We start from the raw sequence: 22,925 nt of genomic DNA, 5'->3' as shown, positions 1-22,925 counted from the left end.
TTTAATAAGGTGCCGTCCCGTGCCCATCACATGTATGTATTGCATCAATAAATGTGTTTGTGGTTCCTGTGAGATGTTGCCTCGGTGGTGCCCAGTGTGTTTATCCAAGAAGCATGGTTTAAGAAGAGTCCAGGAGGAACTCCCTCTTCACCAGTCAAATCAGCAAATGACCATATAGCACCATCTGTATAAAGGTCTCCCAGCGTGCAGATCTCTGCCTCATGCCAAGCTGTGAGCTCTGCCATTCTGACCGTGCCTCCATCCCTTAGCATACCTAGCAACGGGATGGCTGGTGCCTAAGGCGTGATGTGTCTAGTGAGGTATAAAGCTTGACAGAAACACTTCTGAGCTACCTGTACCAATAAGGAGAGTGATTTGTGTGGCCCAGTGCATGGACAAAAGTCTATCTACCGTGGAAGGGGGACCACAACCCGTTGTATCGGCTAGGTGTAGTTCCGCCACCCAGCCTGCCACCCATTGTATCTGGGATGCCAGATAATAGTGTTCCATGTTCGTTAGAGTTAGCCCTACCTGTGACTGGGGCAAATATAGCTTTGCGAGGGCCACCTTGCATTGTGTGTTGCACCATATGAGATCTCTCAGTGTACCTTCCAAGGAGCAAAAAAGGACGCTGGTAGGTAGAGTGGGAGGTTAGTAAAATAGTACAACAGGCGAGGGAGCATCACCATCTTTATGAGCGCCACCCTGCTGCAACCGAGAGACTGAGTGTTTTCCAGTATTCTATTTGTGACTTCAGAGGCGTGACTGCTCTGTTTGGATTGCCATCTAAGATATCCCAATCTGTATGATATATCCGTATTCCCACGTAGCGAAACATGACCGGCTGTCAAGTCACTGATGCGCCATCAACAACCAGAAGGGGGGCCGCTGTGTCAGCGGCAAAGGAGAATATGCAGGATTTCCCCCATTTGATACCTAGCCCTGATAGTCTCGCAAATAGTTGAACTGTGTCCGGTATGATCGATGTGGCATATCTAATTCATGTTAATAAACACACTTCTAAGCCTCATATTAAACTTGTTTCAACTGCAATCATTATCATTCATCCTTTGTGTATTGGATTCTACCTAAAAATCATTAATACTCATTTAAAAATGCTTTCAAAGTTTCCTCCCTCCGATTATTCTATACAATCACTAAAAACCTATTAATAACTTTATTAGTCGGAAATTCATTCAGTCGGTATTCCTTTCTACTTCTTTCTGGAATTCTCGTATGTCATTTGCAGTAGGTTGTAGACACAGTCCTTTTTAGGAAAAGGAACAGGACAATTGCACAGACCATTATACATTTTTACAAGTGTTCGGTTTAGTCGTAGAGTGTTCTTTCCCAGTCTATCTAACCTTAGACCAAGTTTGCTAAAACATTTTCTTATTCCACTAAACCAGGAATCTATAATTTCCCATAAGACATGCTCTTTGAAAGATTGAATTTTATGCGACATGCTAGTAATATTAGTGATCTAGGAAATAATAACTTTACTGTTAACTGGTATCTATGGACAACACCTCTTGGCCTTTTATACCTTGCATATTCTGCGAGAAAATAAATAAATAAGTAAAAATGCTAATAATTCCCCATAACCATAGCCCTAATAGCCAGCATCTTTGCATTTACCTGCTTCAATGATCCTTCTGTAGCTACTGAAAGCGTATGTACAAAAAGGAGATTTCTGATTTTGACATCATAAATTGCCATGCCTACAGTAGAAATTATAGCACGTAATAGATCTAAAACTACTTGTCCAAAACTGAGTTTCACTCTTCTCATACCAATTTCACTATCCATTTCACTCATATGATGAACTCTAGGGAACACTAAAAGCAAATAAAAAGACCCCAACCAGTTATGTGCCAAATTCAAATGAGCAGTTTTCCCACAAACATAATTTATTCCTCTCAGTATTGGCTCTCTAATTAACAAATATTTTTCACTTTCTTCATAAATTCTTTCACACTCACTTTATCATATTCAACCTCACCTTCTTTTAAAGGGCTATGCCGTACTATGCATAATTTACTCTTTTGTTCATGCTCCATCGTCAACTTATGATGCAAAATCAACAAATTAAAATCTTCCTCTTCTTTAATCTGCTCCATTATAACTTTTTCTTCTTCCCAAATTCTCACAGTCTTTACTCCCATCTCATTATATTCTCTAATAAAATGATGGTCTTTACTGTTCAAAGCGCATACATAACCCTGCTTTGTAATTTTAGTTTCATGCTTATTTTGTACCATTACCCTTAAGAATGTTTCATATTTAATAGCTATGTTTTCTTCTGTTCTAGGTAAATCTTCGAAAGACACATTGAAATCTGTTAGATAGGAAAAAGAAATGCATCATTATTAACTATATCAACATGCACATTGCGTGATAGAGCAAATGATATCAGAAGCTGTAAACATGTCGAGCCTTCACTAGCAGACGTAGGAAGGAAAGTGTATCCCTTGATCTTCATAATATTTATACATTCATTGATAATTTTAGTATAGATGTTACCTTGAAACCTGCTAACTAAATTCCCTTTATGTTCTAGTCTAAAATGTTTCAATTAATTCCTAACAGTGGTTAATTCGACATTCACAGAAGCTTATCCCACCGGAGCCAATAAGCACAACAATAGTCCCACTAAGACGTATCATATTGTTAAGATAATCACTAACCCTAAAATGTTACAGCATTTGCTATTCTCCATCTTCTAGTTGAGGCAAAAAATTATCTTGATACTTCAAAAATCCAATGGTAACAACATTTTTCTTTAAACAATAATGTATTTCTTCTTTTTTTCTGTAAAACAATCAAAACAAAAATTCTAAATAATCTTCTTTGTTTCTGTCCTCAAAAGTTAATTTCAGTTCTGTGTTTAATTCTTTTCTTGTTCTACAACTGTTTCTTAATCTAATTCTTTCTCAACAGTCTTGTTTCACTATTTCAAAGTGGTTCTTCTTCTGACAATGAATCACTGGATTGGAACTTTTTAACTTTGGCTCTTCTTCTTCTGACACTGTAGCTAGAAATACCCATTTAGGGGAAGGACTTGGAACTCTTCTCTTTGTTGATCTTTTGGCAACAGGTGATTCATTTCCACCGGTATCAGAATCTAGTGGTCTTTCAAACTTCTCTGGTTCACAAAACATTCTCTTACAAGTTATTTTCCTTCGAATAGCTTCTTCAACGTTACTTGTGTCACCAACAGTCTTTGTACGAGCTTCTTTAGCCTCTGAAGAGCTTGAACTTGCACTTGAACTTTGATCAGCTTTGTAAGTACAATTTACTGCAAACTGCTTTCTTCCTCTGGGGTTTGAGTGACTGACATTTTCAACTGCAACTTCTCATTGTTGGGATCAGAGAATATTTTTTTCTTGCTGCCACTCATGCTTTTGTTTCTTACATGGCAACAGTTCTTCCCTCTTATCCCAGCTTTGAAAGTGGGCATTAGGCTTTTCATGTTTTTCAATTCGAGAATAAGTAGACAATGACCAAGATGTACGTATAGCCATTGTATGGTGGCATCTCTAAAAAATCTGCTCGAAGTCGTGAAATGGGCTTTCTGATTTACCATTGTGGTTCATCACCGTTATGGCCCTTTTTTCTTGATTATTTCTCTGACACACCAAACACATATTTTATGTCCTCAGCTACATTTCTGAATCTTGTATTTTCCCACTATTTCCTAAATATACTCATCATGCTATCATTGCCAGCGTGGATTTCGTTTTTGCTGTTATTTTCCTATTGGATACAATATTCCGTCTGGGAGGCTGTATTTGTTCTCGGTATTAACATAAAGGTCTTGATAATTTTTCTTGTAACCCAATCTCTCCCATTTCTTTTTCTCATCATCTGTGGCTTCCTCCTGCAAGTCTCTCAACTCACTCAAAGGAGCTGAATTAAACTCATAAAGAAACTATTTACATTTTCAGAATTTTTGTTTGGTACTTATTGTTGACTTATCTTTTTAATTTTCCTGCACCACTGTCTCATCTTGTAATGCACAGTACTTTGACTTCCGGTCTGCATAATTGTTGCCAGGTGAACTAGCTGCTTGCTAGCCTTATGGGAGACACACTTGACCACCACAATTTCCTTTGGCTGTTGCATTGCTTTCATTAAATTCAGTATGTAAGCACTATTTTTTATGGGAGCTCTCGAAGATGTCATAAAGCACCTCCATGACCATATCTGACTGCTCATGATCAACTCCAAAACCATACTTTTTTTTGTATAAAATTTTATTGAGAAAATGAAAGGGCAATTACAGCATCTTTATGTTCCATGAAGTAGTGTGGCTCACTGGTTAGAGGCGGCAGACCCGAGAGCAGAGGACGGCCCGGGACCAGGGTTCGATTCCCGGCGCGGCAGGTTTCTGGACCAGGGTCAGCGGACTCGATAATTCTCTCGCCTCGGTGCCCACTCTGATCAGCGATCACGCTCGGCAACTCTGGGCATTAGCTTGCCTCATCTTCACTAACGGCCCCACCAGACCGCCGGGGATGCCTGGTCTCACCCTGGAGATACCCATTAAGGGACCATCTCTCAAGGAAGCCAGGAAGGGTTTCGCAGCGGTCGAAGCGCCTTGGGACCCTACGGGTAAGTAGTGCGCTATATAAATGCCTATACATTTACATACATACATTTACATTACCATATGTACATAGTGCATGTCCACATTTTCAAATGTCTAAACAGCATATGTATCTTGTATCTCATATTCTGGACATCAAAACAAGGCAGGAACTAATTCCAACAAGGAGATCACATTCTCCCACATAACCAGGGAGGACCTTTCAAACCAAAGAGGAAAATAAAAGGAAAAAAAAAAAATTAAGAAAAGATGTCCACATCAACTTCCATGCACTTCATCCAATATAGTAAGTCCATCATACCTGTAGGCCGAGCTACGCATATTTAGTAGGTATACCCTTCCCACATTCTATTTAAACTGCTGAGGTTCCTTCTTGTTTGAGCAGATACGTTCTTAATGGCTCCCAAATGTCCCTGGGCCTCGAGATCTCAGGTAGTTCCTCAGCATAAGCCACCAAATTGTCCCTGCAGTATGCCAAGTCTTTAAGCCATATTCCCACTCTCGGTCTGTTCCTGCTCCCCCATGTCATAGCCACCCTTCGAGCCGCCATCAATAGTGCAAGGCGCACAAATTTGCCGGTTACTCCTTTGACCTGCGGCACACAACACAACAGACAGGCAAGTGGCTCACAACGCAGCCCCACATTCACCATTTCGTTCAGACACGTTACCATTTTTTTCCAGAATTCCCATACCGCCTGGCAGTCCCAGGACAGATGCATAAAATCCGTGGTGTCATGTCCACAGTGCCCACATTCAGTCCATACCTCTGCAGCCTCAGTGGTATATAGTAGATCTGATGTATGTATTTAAAATGAATAATTCTCAAATTGCCATTCATACATAACGTTCCCGTTAGCTCACATATGTATTGCCAATCCGTCTCCGTAATCGGGTCAGGCAAACACGCAGACCACCTCTCCCAGCTATGATCCCTGCCCTCCACATTCTCAAGCTTTATCAGTTTGTATAGTTTTGAAACTAAACCTCTATTGCTGGGGGCAGTGAGCGTGTATTGTAAGAAGGTCAGTGTAGGTGGTTCTTGTGGGTATGTGGGGTAGTGAACCCTGAGTGCATGCCACAATCTATGTACCGCGAATCGAAACATCAGTGACTGGTTGTTAATGTAAGTCAGGTCTTCGTCCGCCAACACTGAGCCATTCACATATACATCTGCCATCACTCTGAGTCCCGCCTCAGCTAACAATCGTAGTGACGGCTTTTCCTGTGTTACGGACAATGCAGCATGATACTCCAGGTACAAAGCCGGTGCATATAGAGGCAGTTTCCGAGTTAATTGACCAATGTGCCTCCAGGCAGATATGGTAGTATCCACCGAGTTGATTTCCGCCCTTGGAGTGCCACGCCAGTGATGCGTGATCACGCTGTGCAGTAGGACCGGGTCCGCATCTCCCTCTTCTACCGCAACATGTGGCGTAAAGGCGTGCTCCCTGTACCAATAATAAAAATACTGAGCTTGTGCACTTAAATAATACACATAAAAATCTGGAGCCTCGAACCCGCCTCTCTCATATCCCTTAGTCAGAGTCGTCCACTGTACCCTAGCATGTTTACCTACCCATGCCAGCCGAATCAGCTGACCCCTTAGCATCTTAAAAAACTGCTGTGTAAGCACTATGGGAACGTTAGGAAATAAATAAAGTAATCTTGGCAGCACCACCATCTTTATCAATGCAATGCGATCTGCCAACGATAATGCCAACGTTATCCAATTATCTACTTGCGTCTCCAGCACCGTGTAGGCTCTGCCATAGTTCTCCCTAATCACAATCTGCGGGTCTCTGTGAATCCAGACTCCCAAGTATTTAACCGGGTCTGCGGTCCATATCAACGGGAACTCCAAATCCAGACAGGGAGTCAAGGTGGTCAATGGTATTATAAAAGACTTGTCCCAGTTTATAGTAAGCCCTGACAGATGGCCAAATCTGACATATTCTCGAAGTAGTTGTGCTAAGTATCTGGACGGGTTCCGAACAAAGAGAACCATGTCGTCAGCATAGAGTGATATACCCACCGGGCGATGGTTAAAGTTAAGTGCCGCTTCACGGTGCCTCTGTCTGATCACACACGCCAGGGGTTCTAATATCAGTGCAAAAATTAATGGCGATAGGGGACATTCCTGTCGTGTATCCCTTGTAATAGGAAACAGATCCGACGTGAGACCTCCCATTCGCACCCTTGCACTCGGTTTGGAGTGCAGCACCACAATCCACTGTAGAAATAGCGGTGGGAACCCCATACGACGCAATATATAATGAAGGTAGTGCCATTCGACTGAGTCGAACGCCTTGGCCGCGTCTAAGAACGCGGTCGCTGCCCACAATTCTGGCTCCAAAACGTGGAACATGGAGAAAAACGTACGCAAATTATATGATGTAGATCGCTCTGGTATGAAACCTGATTGATCAGGCAGAACCAGCTTCTGCATTAACGGTTGGAGGCGAGTCGCTAGAATCTTAGCCAGAATTTTAGTATCTATATTAAGCAACGATAATGGGCGATATGAATCGCACCTGTCAATCGGTTTATCTTTTTTATGCAATGTTATCACCATCGCCTCCCGTAATGAAGGGGTCAGTTCCCCAGACTCATGAGCCTCTGCATACATTTCAAGAAGATGGGCCGCCAAAAGGTCTGCATATTTTTTATAAAATTCCACCGTCAGTCCATCTGGACCAGACGCCTTCCCGTTAGCTAATGCCGCGATCGCGGATTTCACATCTTGTTCATCTATCGGTGAGCAGATATTCTCTGTGAGCATCAGATAGCCAGGCACACGCCACATCTGACCATCGACTCATATACTGGGTCTAGCAGAGCTTCAGAACGCAGGCGCCACGTGAACGGGGGACGTCGTGTTGAGGGGAATATCACATCTAGTTTGATGGGATTGTGGTCTGACAATGTACGAGCCAGTGGTTGAATCTCTCGTATCCAGTCCATTACTTCCTCCCCTACTAGCCAATAGTCTAATCTCGACCAGCTACCGTAAGCTGGCGTCGCGTGTGTACCCGCTTTCACTTGTGGGTTCCGAACACGCCATGCATCCAACATCTCAAATTCTTCCATTACACATCTCAATATCTGGGCCACCTTGGGGGTACGGTGTGACAGGGGGTTGGACTTGTCTAGTTCCGCATCCAAATAGATATTGAGATCTCCACCTAGAAATGCTGGGACTTCTGGCCACTCTCTTAATACCCCACGCATTTTCTGAACACACGTCACATCATCTGCAGTGGGGCCATAAATATTAACAATAGTGATCACTCTTCCCTGCAATCTGCCACATATCATCACGCATCTACCGTCATTATCCACATACGTGTGCAGAGTTGAAAGTCCACTCCCCTTTTTATCAGGATCATGACCCCCCTGGCATAAGTCGACAACGAAGCCGACAGTCTGAAGCCCGCCCATCTACTAGCTATTCCCCCGTCTGTAAATTTGGTGAGATGTGTCTCCTGCAAGAGAGCTATGTGTATTGCATGCCTATCTAAATACGTCAACACCTGTCTGACTTTCTTCGAGGAGTTCAAGCCTCTGACATTCCAAGTCAATAATCTACATGCATCCGCCATGTCATGTCAATCGACAACAACTGATTCTACAGCGGTAACCCCAGTCAGGGTGCCTCTCATGCCGGCTCAGGCCTCCAATCATTCAGCCATTTTCCATGTGTATCGAAGTGCTTGTGTGGAAAAATAAAATATAAATCATAAAACATACAATATACCATGAACTCCTTGACAGTCCCTCCCACCCTCCACCCACTCCAACCTCCCAATCAGGTCGAGATATACTCCCCTCACCCTCCCAACAACAGTCATGCAACTCCATGCAAACCAACAATCGGGGATCTCCCGCTAGGGGAAGTGGGCCAGCAGCGTACACCCACACTGTAGTGTGGTCGCTGACCTTCAACCAATTTGCCCCCCCCACCCGCCTTTTCCAGACAGGCCTTGATCATAGGGTCATCATTATATGTCAACCAATCCAACAGTGTATACAGTTAGTGCATTGCGAGCCATCCTCTTCCCACTCTGGGCAGGCAAGATCACCCGCACTGCACCCACCAGTCCCCCTCACGCCTCTCCTGTCAGTGCACTTTACCAGCTTGACCAGTGCTAATCTTTATCCACTCAGTCCGCATCGTTTAGACCAGAGTCTTCGAGTGTCTTGTCATTTAAATGAGCCGTCTTTCTGCCCTTGCATATATGTTTTGTAAATTTCAGCGCAGATTTTGCATCAGTAAAGAAGTGTGCTTGTTCCTCGTGTGTGATCTTTAGCTTGGCTGGGTAGAACATGGCGTACGGTACGAAGGCCTCCCGCAACAGTTCTTTCCCGTCACGAACTCCTTCCTCGCCGCCTGTACTCCTGGGGTGTAATCTGGGAAAAATGATATCTTGTCGCCTTTATACATCACCGGTTCTTTAGCCCTGGCCTCACGCAATACCACATCTCTGTCTGCATAGTTCAAGAGGCGCGCTATTATAGGCCGAGGCGGTGCACCCGGCTTGGGCCTGGGACCCAAAGATCTGTGCGCCCGCTCCACTATCATTACAGCGGAAAGGCCAGGACCAAACAGTTCATGCAGTAATTCCTCTACAAATGTCTCCATTTTGGATATGGGTATGGTCTCCGATAGGCCTACAAAGCACAAGTTGTTGCGCCGCGAGCGCGCTTCTAAATCCTCATTTTTAGCGCTTATGACCGCAAGTATCTTTTCCATCTGCAGGATCTGCGTTCTGGATTCAGCCTGTGCATCATGAGTGTCCGAGACTCGATTTTCAAGAATGTCCAACCGATGCTCGTGTTTCTCAACCTTTTTCTTAACCACATGCAACCCAGCAGCTAGAGCGTCTATCTTCCCATCTATAGTTTTCATACCAGCTCTGAGTTTCAATATTATAGAACGCGTGTCATCAGCTGCGTCATCTTCTGAGCCCTGGTTCCCACTCAGAGCTCCACCGTCGCTCGTGCCCTCCGCCGCACGTGTGCCACGTTTGTTTTCAAATTGTAACTTAGCCTGCCGCGGTTCCGTCTTCCCCATGGCGGTGCCCTCTAGAGTCGCGCCTCAGCTGTGTGCCTTGTTCTATATCTGGTTGCCTCTTGTTTAGTCGTGCCACGGAATGCTTCTATATAGGATTTCCAGCTCAGATGTCACCAGTCGCAGGCGAAGATGTCCCCTTCACAGCACACTCTCCCAAGTGGCACAGACGGAGTCTCAACTTTGCAAGGGAAATTTTCAATGCCAGATATTGCTCAGGCCCGCAGTGTCCAGACTAGGTCCTCCCCACACGGCGGCAAAAGGCTTAAGCAACGCGGGCCCCCCAGCGAGCCGACCATGGAGCCCAGACATGGAGCGACTCGCTCCCCAACACTGTGAGGCACCAGGTCAGGCGGCCAGCGAACCCCCCCCCCGGTCGCCCGGCAGCCCCCCGCAGCCACCCAGACCCCCCCGACCTGAACAACGAATCAGGGCTGGTCCCGATGCCCGCAGTCAGACCCCCCCAACGCCCCGAGGTGAACCTCCAGCTCTCCCCAGGCCCCTGTGAGTGCAACCCTGTCACTCAGCGGCCTGCGCCACACCACGCTCCAGCAAAATGGTGCCCAAAACCAGCACCGCCGCCCAGTAGCCCAGGCCCAGCTCAAACAGTTGCCTCACTACCCCTGTCGGGCCCCTCCGGCCGCACACTCCAGAAGAGCCCTGTCTCCGCTCCGATCAGCCGTGCCTCAGTACCGCCCCGGGCCTCCTCTTCAAGGGAACCGAACTCCTCCCGGGACAACGCCTCGCCTCACGATTCCTCGCCGCCGGTCACTGCGTAGGGACACTCCGGCGTTCAGCACGGAGGCGGCCCAGCCACCACAGCCGTCCTCCTCGTCCGGGCACTCAGCGCAACACTCCTGCTCCTCCCGGTTGCCACCATTAGTACCAGAGCACAACCGGCAGGCTGCTCACTCCCTGGAAGTCCGGCTCCGGAGCTCAGCCATTTTCTTCGCGTCGACTACGGCCTCGCAATCACGGTAGCTCCAATATTTGGCCTCTACAACTGCCGCTTGTTCTCCGACGCGGCTCCCAACATAAGAGCCGCAGTCGCGCCGCGATTTAGGTGCGGGTGGGGGTTCTCCTACAGGATGGTATCGAGGATGGAAGTATCGGCTAGCGAAGCTCCTTCACCAGGCAGCCATTCCGCGTCGCGCCGAAGCCACGCCCCCAACTCCAAAACCATACTTGCTGCCTCTGTAGAATATCGCTTTCAAATTTTCTGATAAGCAGCAAGCTCTTGTTAATGCTACAAATTATATCACCTGTGATGAGTTTACATTCAGCCTAAAGGATGCTTACAGGGTCTCAGAAATGAAAGATTTTGCACAGGCAGCTCCCAATGCCCCACATTGGTATCTCAGACATTTCTAAAGGAGTTTCTTTGATTTCTGATCTTTGTTTGGTACATCACTTAGTAACTACAATTATGTTCTAGTACATCATCAGACTCATTATTTCATTACCTTCCCTGTCTACACAGCTTCTGTCTGAAATAAGTAGTGTTGCTGGGGCCAGTAAATTGCACCTCTTAATGAAAATATTCTCTTTTGCAAGGATGACTTGCTCATTATGAGTCAGCATACTATTTGTAATTTGCTATATGTTCATGCTCGTGTCACCAAACTGCATGAGGGGCATATATGATTAAAGTATGACCCATCACTATTCCTTCACTTTATTCAATGGCAACACAAACATCTGCAACTGATTTCAAACATCCTGGAAGCCTTACAGCTACCGGATCTAATATGGCTGATAGATATGCAGCTGGGTGCATTAACCCAACATGCTTTTGTGCCAGGATTAATAAAACACATCCACCTCTCATGACAAAACAGGAAAATAGTTAAATTATAGTCTGGCATTCCGAGTGCTGGTACACAACACAGATTCTCTCAATTCTTTAAATGCTTCAGAGCATTGTTTGTCAAATGGTATGGGATATTGTTTAGAATCTACTGACAAACAATAGCCAAAAATGCTGAGAAATATCAGAATCCTTCTCTTGGTGGCTGGTGGGCTTATTTTCAAAATTGCAGAAACGTATTCTTGTGAGACTTTCCTCACACCCTGTTCAAAATGGTGTCCAAGATAGATTATTTCTATTTTACTGTACTGCATTGTTGTTGGGGAGACCGTGTGTCCACTGTCAGCTAGACGATTTAACAGGGCAATTGTATCAAGCTTGCAGTTTTATTTTATTTATGAATGTAACTAACAAATCATCTCTATGGTGCACTAGGACTGAGTTAGAAGGTAGCCTCAGATTTTCAAATTCTTCATCAGTATTTGACTAAAGATTGAAGGGCTTTCCTTATACCCATGTGGAATCTTACACCACATAAGAACTTTATTCTAGAATTAAAATGCAAAGAGAAACTGACTCTCTTCAAGCAAAGGGTTAAAGAAAAATGCTTGGCATAAGTCGATGACTGTATATAATTCTGCATCTGATGGAATTTGAAACAAAATCCAACTGCTGGATTCAGTGCCGCAGGACAATATGTGATGACAATGCTGTTTATCTTTTGCAAATCCCAAACAATTCTCAATTTTCCACTAAGTTTCTTTATCCCCATCACAGAAGGGTTTCAAGGAGTAGCAAGTACCTCCGGAAGGATTTCCTGCTCAATCATTTTTTCAATTTGAACAACAACGGTCCTTGACAAGAAGAGATAAACAATAAAAATAATTATAGGCCACAATCTGCACTATAATGACCATAAAGTCCAGCCGGACTTCGTATTTAATTAGATGATGGAATGAGTAAAGATAGCCAAACAAAAATACAGCAGTGGGACACAGTCCTGTATCCACAAGGCTAGACAAACAATTCACAGTACAAATAACAAAGAGTTTTCAGGCAATTTCAAAGTAAAGGAGCAAAAAGGATAGAGTCACTTTGCTTCACAATATGTAGACAAAACATAATTTAGCACAAAATTGTGAACTGGTGTTTAGAATACATAATTTGTCGACGGCGTTTCGATCCAGTTACAATTATGGATCATCATCAGGACATTCAATGTTTTGCCTGAATTAAAAGCCTCCGGGCGGAGTAGAGGTGCAACCGGAGCAGCAGAGGGGTGAGGGACGTGGCCGGACCCTGGAGCCTCGTGATGAATTGTAATTCCGGATAGGAAGAGTCGACGACAGTATGTCTTAAATTCAGAGGCAGGTCTTCCCTTGTTAAAGCCAGGAATAATTGAACCCTAGATTCTTGTGATTTTAGTTTAAACACTGAATCTTTATCTTGGGTTTCAATCATGACACCATAAAGTGTGCAATACATTACAAAATTCATTTTGCACAAGTCTCTGCCCATTAGATACGCAGGACTTGAATCACACAAAATGAACACGGTTTATTTTCCATTTGACCAATTTTAACTGAGACATCTGCTTTAATCTGATTAACAATTTGATTATAACCAAGCCCTAAAACGTGGACTTCTCTTCCCAAGTGGGGTAGGTTTGGGACTTCCACAGAACAACTGTAGAACGGGTAGCCCCTGTATCATTCAAGAATGAAACAGGATGGCATTGGCTTCTTCATCAACATATTGGCCACTTTGGGCTACCTCTATAACTGCTCCAAGTAAACTTTCCTCCTCTCCCCTCAGACATCATTATTGTGAATGGTTATCTCATGAATCATCATTCAGATTCAATAGATTCTTATTGGTTCCCTGCACTATATGGCATACTATTTCTCATATTTTACTGCATCACTTGTGCTAAAGGCATCAACATCAGAAAGGATTTCTGTTTCTGTACACCCTGTTTAGGATTTGGGACAGTTGGGGCCATCATATTTATCTGCATTTGAAAAACATCACCCTGAATTCTCTTTGCGTTCTGGCGACACTCACATTTTCAGTGCCCGATTTCCCCACAGATGTAACAAGTAGCATTTCTTTTCATCATTTCAACATTCACATTTATCATTCCTCTTCCAACAATTGTATTCACATCACACCATTTCCCATTGCTTCACCCTGAATTTGGTTAATTCCATTTATTCCAAACAAAACAAAATTATATTTGAACCCATTTGGTTCCAGGATTCTCTCTCAAATTTGTTTGTCTGAGCAGTCATCAACTTTTTTTGATCTTTTTCTGCATTGCATCAAAGTAACCACTACTATACTCTGCAAGCTTCTGAATCTCTTCTATACTTGTTGTCTGGCTGCACAAATTACTCTGCTGTATGTAATTACTAAGCTCTGGTCGCACACCTATAACAAAACCAGAAACTAAACCACTGACACCATCTTTTCTGGATCACCAACTTAGATGTGTTTTTTGAAAATCTGCTTGAGCCTTTCATAAAAGACATATATTGACTCCTTCGGTTCCAGTGAGCTTCTCAAAAATTGTACCCAATTAATATCCTTTTCAAGCCCTGTTTTCTTCAATTGCTTAATTACCTGTTGATATTTATTAGCTACTTTCTCAGAAAGGGTATTATTAGGCACAACCCTAGCTATTTCGTCAGTTGGCCAGGCATCCACTGCCTTACATTCTCCCCACAAATCAATAGGGACTACAATCTCAAATAATGAATTGAAATTAGTCCACAGCACTTAAATATGTTTATCAACCTGTGAACCTCTTAGTACCACCTTTCCAGTTCCTCTCGCAACCAGATAAGGGTCGGACAGCATCCCTACTAGAACAGGAAAATCTGCAGGAAAAATCTGTCTCACTCCCTGAATCACGGAGTTCTTATACACAATTCTTGCATGACAAATTATTGAATACTCCAAACTCATTTTAGCATGCTCACATGTATCCACTATTTAGCAAATCAGAAGTAATAACATCAACATATTTATACTTTAGCACTATCTATTCGAAAAAAGCACCCAACTTCTTCTGTGCCACTGCCATCTAGAAATGTTTGAACAAAATCTGAAACATTTTAATAATACCAGTTTATACAAATGAATAGGGCTCGTTTATCCCACAAAACTACAGTGGAAAGACCTTAGTGAGACAACATATCTAAAACATTTGGAGCTAGATGTAGGTAATAGCAAATTACCGAATGGTAAATACTGAATTTTACCGATTCGGTATTTACTAATCGGTAATTGCTATGTAGGAAAAAAAATCGGTAAAAATACTGAATCGGTAAGATTCGGTAATTACCGATTCGGTAATTACCGAATCAGTATTTGCCATCGATTCCTATGGGCCTTGAAGCCCATAGGATTCAATAGCAAATACTGATTCAGTAATTACCGAATCGGTAAAAATACCGAATTTCCAAGGGGGACAGGGTGTCACTTTGACACCCTGTTGCACCCCTGTTTCTGGCTTGTGTGCCATGTGGCACACATACATGTCCTTAGGGCATGTATGTGTGCCACATGGCACAGGTGTAGATGCACAGATGTGCATGTACACAGAAATTTGTAATTTACCACCCAATAATATTGGGTGGTAAATAACGAATTTCTAAGGGCCTGTGGCACTGTAAACTGTGCCACCTACATATTGAATTACAGAATTGGTATATTTACCGATTCAGTATTTTACCGAATCGGTAAATATACCGATTCTGTAATTTTCTAGCCCCCTACATTACAATACCCAAATACCGGTCGGTTACTGCCGAAATCGGCCGTTACCGACCGGTATTTGGGCTCCTACATCTGGCCCTAAACGTTTAATTAATAAGCTGTGTATTCATAAGAGTAAGAAAAACATTACTTCAGCAGTCTTCGCTCTTGCAGAGCATGTGAGAAAAGAAGATGCACAGGGAAAGCTGATAGGAGAGGGGGGGTTGAACACAGGAGTGAAAAGGCAGAAGCAGCATCCATTTTATCCAAAGTGGAGTTTCCATCTAAATGTGACATAACTAATTCATGTTAATAAACACACTTCTAAATCTCATATTAAACTTGCTTCAAGTGTAATCATACAAATTCCCCCTTTGCATATTGGATCTGAAATTAAATGAATTAAGACTCATTATTATTTGTTGCACAAAAATGTAGACTTTAAAAACGCTTTCACAACTGTACAGCTTGCCACTGGACTACACAAATTTGATCATGTCTTTGAAACACAGCGCATGTTTCCTTGGTTGCCAGTTTAACAAAGAATCCATTTCAAAGCACTTTGCCTGATGCATAGAGCCTTCGACAATACCTGCTCAAAGCACATCTCATCTCTGATGATACACGTGCCATGGTAGATCCTCAGATCAAGCTCTGTTACTTTTGCTAGTGCAACGAGATCCTTTAGTTCTGGCTTCCTCTTTCTGGAACAATCTGAATTTGAAGTTGCAACCCTATCCCATACTGCGTCCTGTAAACAACTGAAGACCCATTTGCTTTGTTAGTCCTGTTTTCCCCTTACTTCATGTCCCTGTTTGTCCTAGCGCTGTTGTGCCTTTGGTTATAATTTCAGTCTACAAATAAGTAGAATTAATAAAAAATGTATTATCTTCACCAGAGGAGCCTTGGTGCCTTGCGGGTAGTTACCTTTATCCGTCTAGTTAGCTGGTAGGGAAGGAGGAGGCGTTAAGATGGCGTGGGAGAGCAAAGAACATCAGGAGAGGGAAATAGTGGAGCATGTGATAGAAATTTGAAGCAGGGATGTTGATAAAAGGAAGTGGAGCCTGATGGATAGATTGAACTCATGAGGCACTGTTAGGATGGATAATGGGGCATGACATGCAGAGCCTTGGAAAACACACCTCCAGTGCCTACAGAGACTCTTTTAATACTTCCTCACCCAGCCCACACCAATCAATGCATGTATCTGTGGGCTAAAAGCAGAGGAGGGACTTAAAGTGTATGATCCCTTTTGTTTGACGAGGTGTTGGGACTTCTGTGATGATGTAGGTGTCAGGGGTTCTCCCCAGAGAACTTAAGCTCAGACCTAGTAGTTCCCTAGCACAGGATAGCATCAACAAAGCTTTAACGGCCCAAGATGTCACCCTTTTCTGCCTAGTGTGCTCTCCCCCCCCACCCCCCCCCCATGAGGACCATGTACTCTTGGCCCAAAAGCACCTCTGCCTGATTACTTATTGAGCTTGAGCTTGTGATATGTGGAAGACACAGCACAGAATCTTTACTGTCATTCCACGATTTCTGATGGAACAGCATGGAGGCAGATTTGACCTCTTCATAATGGCTAAAAGGTGGGTGGCACGGAAGTGGGAGACCCTTGCTTAAGAGACACAATGTTGATGCACAACCGACCAGCCCTCCCCAAACCCCCCTCACCCACACACAAACATCACTCTCTTTCATGCTCTCCCTTTCTCTTTCTTTTGCTCTCTTTCTCTGCGAGGCTTTTCCCTGGTGAATCATGAAAGTAAAGGAAGACGACACATATTCAACATGTATGCCTAAGAAAATTAATTTCCTTGTTTTCAAAAACTTGTTTGTCAACAGAAGGATCAACAGTTACCGGATCTGAGGCCTCATTGAAATAATAATTGTATATAGCAAAAGGTTATCTATTTACCAACAGAATATGATCATGGATGGTGCAAACTTTGGGGAGTGAGTCAAACTTATAAGGAGCAATGCAATGAGGTGCACATTCCTGTGTGACTGGATCTGTTTGATACATTATGGAACCAACAGTGGGATCCGTAACATCCATCTGTACAAAAGAAAGTGATTTAACATACAGGTGTAAGAATAGTAATTGTCCCTTTAAGAGTTGTGGCGGTTTGTTCTTACGCCACTAATCACTTGAACGTAATTCTTTTCCCTGTGACTGAGGTCAGGGTTCAGAAGGATAGCAAATAAATCCTCTACAGACTGTCTGTTCTATTCACTTCACAGTGGTTGGTATTGGTCATTTTAAAACTGACAGGACCATAGAGCTGACCACCCCCTTCTGCATAAACAGCGATGCCCAGGGAAAGCACCACAGGTTATCAAAAGAACAATCCCTCTACTGTTTACAAGTAATGTCAAGATAAAGACTTCTTTCATGTGGGAATGATATTCTTTCCGTGTATCTGATAACTCCAAAATGTCACCCACATGAACTACCCCAGGAAGCCAACCTACAATGACAGATATAAGGTTTGTTATTTACAACACTTCTGTGTCAAATGATGACCAGAATGAAAAGCAGTGTACACAAATTGTCCACACAGAGTTAACTTGTTAATTACAATTGCTCTACTTATCTTATATTTGCAAAGGCATTTCATTATCACGAGTCTTGAACACAACTGTGATCCATAAATGATGCCTGAGGTCCGAGCTGAAGGAAGGAGGGATTGTTTCTTGACCATTTTGACATTTCATTCCTTGTATTCAATGAAAGTTTTAAGCTCCCCAGGAACATTGAATTAAAAAGATATGAGCTTCTGATGGTGAATTACAATGCCAAACGGTGCATGTTGGTGTCCTAAACATATCCCTGTGCTTATTAACTGTCTTGTTTCAAGCGCCATCTCTTGGTAATAGTAGCGTGCAATGCTTCATATTTATTACCACATTCAGGTTTGCATCATTGCACAGAAGGTTAAGATTATTCCTCTCACTCACTCCTAAATAACTTAAGAACATATCAAAACTCATTGTACCTAGCATGTCAGTTCTAAAATGATGCCAGTGAGTTTTATTGCAGTACACCTATCAGTAGCAAATGCAGTTGTTTAGCGAAACATAATCAGATGAATGGTTTTCCTACATGTCTGGGGTACAAGTATTAGATTCTAAGTTTTTTTCATTTGGCTCATTTCAGAATCAAGTCTCTGTCTGAAGCCCTGGATGACCTATATAGAGAGTTCAACCATCTAAAGGAGCGGCTGGGAGAGCTGACAACAAAGTTCGATGGTGTAGAGGCTTTTGTGGATGCGATGAAGGCCGGGCGACATCCACGACCATCTGGAACAGCAGTTCAGCCCCACGTGGAAAGAGAATCGTCGCAGCCTGTGTCCCCCACAAAGAGGAGGGTCCTTGTCCGCAAGAACAAAAAAAATACTGAAAGTCAGGCAGCAGAATCACCATAGGGCCCACTCCACGGTTTCCCATTTCAAGGCAGAGCTTGTCACCAAGGTGGAATATTTGTATATATCTATAGACGCAAGGGCTGGGTCTCTATTCTTCCCTCTGCACTGTTGCTGTGGAAGGATACAAATGCCACACAGAAGGCTGAGGGACTGTGCAAAGGGCAGACGGATCATTTTGGCCCTACAATCTATCCTCATGAGGTATATATATATTCAGATGCATAACCTAGGAATCTGTAGCACATATCAAATACATGTACCAACAACCAGTCTCTCACATTTATTTTCACTGTTGAGTGATCAAATGGGGCAAGAATAATTCAATTTATAAGCGTTGTGCCCCTTCTCCATATGCCCCCAAAATACACACATTAGGCGATGATTATACATTTGTTACAGTAACGTCATAATTTAAGAACTGCATGCACAAGATAGTGTATGGTCAGCCATGCTGAACAGTACTCACTGAATTAAGTGGATTCCTTAATTGCAAACACCTGACCCGGTGCTGTGTGTCTCACTGTAGGTAGGTTGAATGAAAACTATCCTGTTTACGGCACATCAGGAAGGGAAGTACAGTCACTGCTCTATTTTTTGACGTTCTCATACTAAGAACTTCAAGCAGTGACGTGCTTAAAGGCCCATTCCGTGATGGAGACATTCCATCGTCCTACTATAGGTTTGGTACCACAGAAAGTGAAAAAAAAATCTTTTTCTAGTAACCTTAGAAAGCAGTTCTATGTTTGCATAGGTTTACCCAAGGTGGCATCTAGAGGTGCAAATACTGGACATGCTTTAAAGTTTGCTGATAACTGAAAGTCTTCTGGATAAATGTTTAAATCCAGACGAGAATCAACTGATGGACAGTGTCGTTGTAAAGAATTTGGGGCCTGATTCATCAAAGGGTTTTGCCCATTCTGTGTCTATGGGAAAATGTGTTCATGAATATGGCCCTTGGTAAGGCATATTTTTGGAGGGCCTGGTAAGGCATATTTTGGGGGTCCATGTCCACAACAAGTTTACATTTTATTATCTATTTTCTAATAAGCCCACATGATGCCAAACAAACTTTCAAAAACACAGTTCACACAATCGCAGTTGCAATGTGACTTTACAGGGCCCCCACAATTTCTTAAGATGGCACTGGGCAAAGAGAAACAGGCTCAGCGGTACAGACAGGCAGTGAGGAGAGAGGGTAAGATACAGAAATAGATAGAGAGAAAGTTGTTTTTCCCCTGGGACGCTTTCGAAGGTGGGGCCCTATGGGAATTGCTCACTTTTCCTATTCTTTATAACTTCTCCACTGGCGGAATTTTCTTTAACGTGGGAATCAACTGGGTAATTCCACTGGTGGATCTAACTCTGGCTATAGCACTGTCTTCAGAATTCAAATGATTGTTAACTACCTACAAACTCTAAATTAGCTCCAAAGTTCGCTGGCAGTAACAAGCACAAAACAAAAGCACATGAAGTGAAGTTGGCTAGTATAAAATACAGGCTTGTAACACCAAGAATAATAACTTGGAAAATACAGGCTGATGAGAGATCAGCGTTATCAACAACGACATATTACAGGCTGATGACTAAAGCAAGTCAAAGGGGAAGATTATGTCAACTTCAAGGACAAAATACTAAATGATGACAATGGTGAGGGCAAAATGCAAGATGAGGATACTAAAAAGTGCAAAATATTTTCTGATAACTGCAATAGCATAATAGGGCTGCTAGAGTTAGTTTATTTACAAGACACACTGATGAAACCTAAACTGGCAAAACTGATGAAATCAGCAGGTGAAAAATACCAACACGTCACTTTGTGCAAAGAACATTCTGATGACATGAGGAAGTGCAAAATGTAGTCTGATGGCATCACCAACCACAAAATGCATGACATTGATTGCACACAATTTGCAAATACACATAGATGACAACAAGTGTAGATTATAGGCTAGTGACAAATATAAGAAAATCATAGGCCACTGACATTCTCAATTACAAAATGTATGCTGTTGATATCTGCAAGGTTAAAATACAGGCTAATGAGAGCAGCAAGTACACAATAAAGGCTTACAACATCAACACCAGCCAGATACAGGCTAACATGGAACTAACTCTTCTTCAGCCCAACGGCATTTAAAAGAGGCATACTTTGATATGGAGAAATCACCCAATTTACCACAAGCTACTATGTCTTCACGTCTCTCATTCCTTGAACCAAATCTACCATGTTAGAAATAAGTTTTGTGTAGCCTATAATCAGCACAACCCACACCCATACTTACATTTGTGATTTGTACACAAAACAGTGTAAACTACAAAAGGAGAATTTTTATGTCTGCCCAGTTTTTCTCTATGATTAATGACTTGTTAAAGTTTCCGGGGCTTTCTTTTATAATGTCTTGAGACTTCTGCTCTTTTTATAGAACATGCACGTATTATTCCTATGAAAATTCACTGGTCTAATTTGTTGCCTATTTTTTTACTTACCAATAAAGTTATGTTACCATCTTTTGTCTAAAGCAATTCTCCTTTGTAGGTGCTCATTTTTCACCTGGCATAAATTCAATAGCAAGTGATTATATTTCCCCAGAATGTTGTACAAAGATTTGGTACTGTAAATGCAAATGGGGATTCCTGGGTTTGGGATGCAATAAAAGTCAAGGCAACATTGGTGTTGTAATGTATACGTGGGCCTCTTGGTATTTTCACCTTTAATGTTATATTATATTTGTTGCACTATATTCTACCCATTATCCTGTATTTTGCCCTGGTTATGTTTCACATGGTTTACGAGAACTCTTTCTTGCATATTAATGGAAGGGGATGTGTTGTAGTGTATTCTTAGGCCTCTTGGGGACATCAGCCGTGTGGGTGTCCTGAGAGTTCTCATTCCATCTTTCATGAGCGTAAAGCCGCTGAAGCCCTCACCATTATCACCCCCTCCAAAACACTCTTGAATACCATACTTGACCACTCTTCTCAAGTTCCACCGTTCTCCATTGCATAACACCTCATGCCATCTGTAAACCTTCTTCACCTGAAAAGGACCACAGAAACTACTAAACCCTTTTTTTCCTCTACCAGACTTGATTTTGACCCAATCACCAGAAACAATCCTCGAGCTCACAATGCTATCCGGGTGAAGACTGCTAGGCCCTGCATCTTTTCCTTCTATCACAACACGCATCCACGAAGGACAGAGTTATGAAACGGGTTTCCTGTTGAAAAAGGTACAGGCAGAAGACCTTTTCCGAAGTTGCCCGGCGTTAGTCGCCTCTATACCCACTCAAGTTTACCCAAACAAAGAGGCAGGCGCTGGAGACTGGAAGGCAGGAAACAGAAGTTTTATTCCGACGGAGCAGAACACGTCAAATCAGACAACAGGGTATCTTCACGAGGTGCTCTAACCGCATCTCTGAGGCCTGGCCTCTTATACACGAGTTTATTGCTTTATTACGTTAAACACATCTCTGTCATTACTTTGATGTAAGGAAAGACATCCTCGGAATCCCCGCTTCAGGCCTGTTCCCACACACATTTACAGTTGAAGTCCCCACCCCGGTCACAACAGGTGATGATTATCGCGCAGCTGGACATTCCGCCGATTCACGGAATGTGTGAGGTTGATCGGATCTCATGGGGTGGGGGCTTTGATCAGCTCAAGGATCCTTTGATGGGGGGTTTCCTACTGTACAGGAGGAAGGGGGTAATGACAGTATCCGCAGGGCCAGGTGGCGGCTTGAGAACGAGTGAGACAAACGGGCACAAAGGAAAAAGGGGTGTTATCAAGGGATCCGGGACCAGGAAAGGGACGGAGGGAAGTGTCGCGCTGGGGACAGGATGGGGTTCCGAGGCAGAGCTGCGTGGAAGAGAGGTTTATGACCCAAGGCATGTGAGAGCGGGGGCTGTCAGCGTGCGGGGGATGCTTTGCGAGGTCAGGAGAGAGAGAGAGAGACGCGCTGGCTATCAACGATGGGCAGAGAGGCCATGGTGCTCAAAATGGCTGCCGCTTACGCGCATGAATGGGCTCGAAAAGGGGGCAAGATGGCGCTGATAATGTTGATGCTGCAGCCTAAGGTTTAACAGTCCTCCCTTTTCAACATATCTAGCCAGCTTGCCTATTCGATATCAATCTTCATTAGATCTCTGACCTCGGCATCATACAATGCTCCCATGCGTTCATTTCTAAAGTCCACAGTTTTAGGGCAAATACAATTTGTGCATAGTGAGCACAGAGGTGGCAGACATTGGA

The 22,925-nt window shown here is 43.2% G+C and overlaps 1 protein-coding gene across 3 annotated transcripts in view; it reads left to right on the top strand.

The window, feature by feature from the left end:
* The window catches only part of LOC147661220 (uncharacterized), an 85,942-nt gene extending 64,761 nt beyond the window's left edge, over positions 1-21,181 (top strand). For 2 of the 3 annotated variants that reach the window (XM_086951230.1, XM_086951231.1), the window contains one exon: positions 18,406-21,181. In XM_086951230.1, coding sequence (XP_086807356.1) covers positions 18,406-18,673 — 268 coding nt within the window. In that variant the 3' untranslated portion in view covers positions 18,674-21,181. The remainder of the gene's footprint in view (positions 1-18,405) is intronic. The other variant, XR_015306007.1, reaches the window with a different exon arrangement.
* Positions 21,182-22,925: the final 1,744 nt, after the last annotated feature.

The sequence above is a fragment of the Lissotriton vulgaris genome, unplaced genomic scaffold, assembly GCF_964263255.1.
Source record: "Lissotriton vulgaris unplaced genomic scaffold, aLisVul1.2 SCAFFOLD_439, whole genome shotgun sequence".
Lineage (NCBI taxonomy): Eukaryota > Metazoa > Chordata > Amphibia > Caudata > Salamandridae > Lissotriton > Lissotriton vulgaris.
The sequence above is the reverse complement of the archived record's forward strand: the minus strand, read 5'-3'. Positions and strand labels throughout refer to the sequence as shown.